At 32.1% G+C, this 1,542-nt stretch overlaps 1 protein-coding gene across 1 annotated transcript in view; it reads left to right on the forward strand.

Annotated features, from left to right (window-relative positions):
• HEATR5A (HEAT repeat containing 5A) overlaps positions 1-1,542 on the forward strand; it is a 127,822-nt gene that overhangs the window by 78,676 nt on the left and 47,604 nt on the right. Inside the window, exon 22 of the mRNA XM_012647877.1 lies at positions 584-778. Within this exon, the coding sequence (XP_012503331.1) occupies positions 584-778 (195 nt within the window). The remainder of the gene's footprint in view (positions 1-583; positions 779-1,542) is intronic.

Consider the following 1,542-nt stretch of genomic DNA (forward strand, 5'->3'; position numbering starts at 1 on the left):
ATTTATTATTTCTATAGCTAGAAATGTTTTATACCTCCCTCGTTTCTATGTTTGGCAAAACATGCAAAAATAAGATAATCTAGTTCATATAAAGAGCCAAATCGTTCCTTTTTTAAAGGAACACTAAGTTTCTTGGCTTCAATTTGACATAAAAAGAATAAAGTACTGCCTAATTCATCAAATCCCAAAGTCTCCTAAGTACCAACTAATATATTTTTATCAGAAAGTCTGAATGAAATTTTTATTGAAGATACTGTTAGCACTCTTAATGGATGTTAATTCTGCCTTTGGTGTTTGAATACCTGTATGTAATTATTGGCTTGGGATAGTTTTTTGTGTGTATTTGCAGTGTGCATTAAATCCAGCTTTAAAGTCTGTGTTTAACAAATAGTAAAAAAAAAAAAAAAAAAACAGTTAATAGAATCAGAGGCACTTAAAAAAGAAAGTCTGGATTATGAAGTTAAAGGAGAAGAAATTATCACTTAACATAAATCTTAGTTCCAGCATATTGTCTTTCTTAACAAGATATTTTTTAATCTTTTTTTCCTCCCCTTCTCTTCCAATATATTTTTTAATCTTATAGATGACTTTTTGGTGCTACATCTTGCTGACTTAATTCGCATGGCTTTTATGGCTGCCACAGATCACAGTGACCAGCTGCGTCTTTCTGGCCTTGAAACACTATTAGTTGTTATTCGGCGATTTGCAGCTATTCCAGAACCAGAGTTTCCAGGTCATGTGATTCTGGAACAGTATCAAGCCAATGTAAGCACTTTCTGTTAGAGAATTTTGTTATTAAACATGTGGATAAAAAGTCTGTGAAACTAATTGGCATGTCACCTCTTAATTCATAAACAAGTAGGTATCTGTGCTGACATATCACAGTATAATCTGTATATAGAAAATGTGTGTTTGAAGAATAAATCTGCTAGCTAATATTTTATAAAGCTTCCAGCAAAAGCAAAGTGGTACATATCACAGGTCTTTTATAACTTTAAAGGTTAATTTTTATAATTAAAACCTTCTTGCTAATTTGGGGAAGTAGAGGACTTCAGTAGTGAAATCCTTTACAAAATGTGTAAATAAACAAGGTAACACTAAATCATTACTAAATATTCTATTTAGGCTACATGCCTGTTTTATCTTCAAATCATTACTCCTGGAATAGGATAGTATATATAACCTCCTTCATTTTTTTTTCCTAGATTTAGGAAAGGATTCAGGTTTCTTTTACTGGTTCTATAATAGTTTTAACTGATTATTTGACTGGTGCATTGAGCAAGGAAGACAACAAAATCACCTGTCTTGTAATCCTCTAGTAGCATTCAACCAAGGATATCTCTCATTATGGTTCAGAAGCAGCTTCTAATGGATAGCAGTTAGGGAGACCAGAGCAGTTCACCAGTTGGTTAGCAGTCTCTATCACTTACTCCTAGCAGGTAATACGAATGTATGCTTAGGGAAAAAGCAAAAGGAAAGAATTGAAGTTACATAGAACTATCATATTAGAATAAAATATTAAAATTCAACTTATTTAAGGGG

Source organism: Propithecus coquereli, unplaced genomic scaffold, assembly GCF_000956105.1.
Source record: "Propithecus coquereli isolate 6110/MARCELLA unplaced genomic scaffold, Pcoq_1.0 Scaffold273, whole genome shotgun sequence".
NCBI classification, from domain to species: domain Eukaryota; kingdom Metazoa; phylum Chordata; class Mammalia; order Primates; family Indriidae; genus Propithecus; species Propithecus coquereli.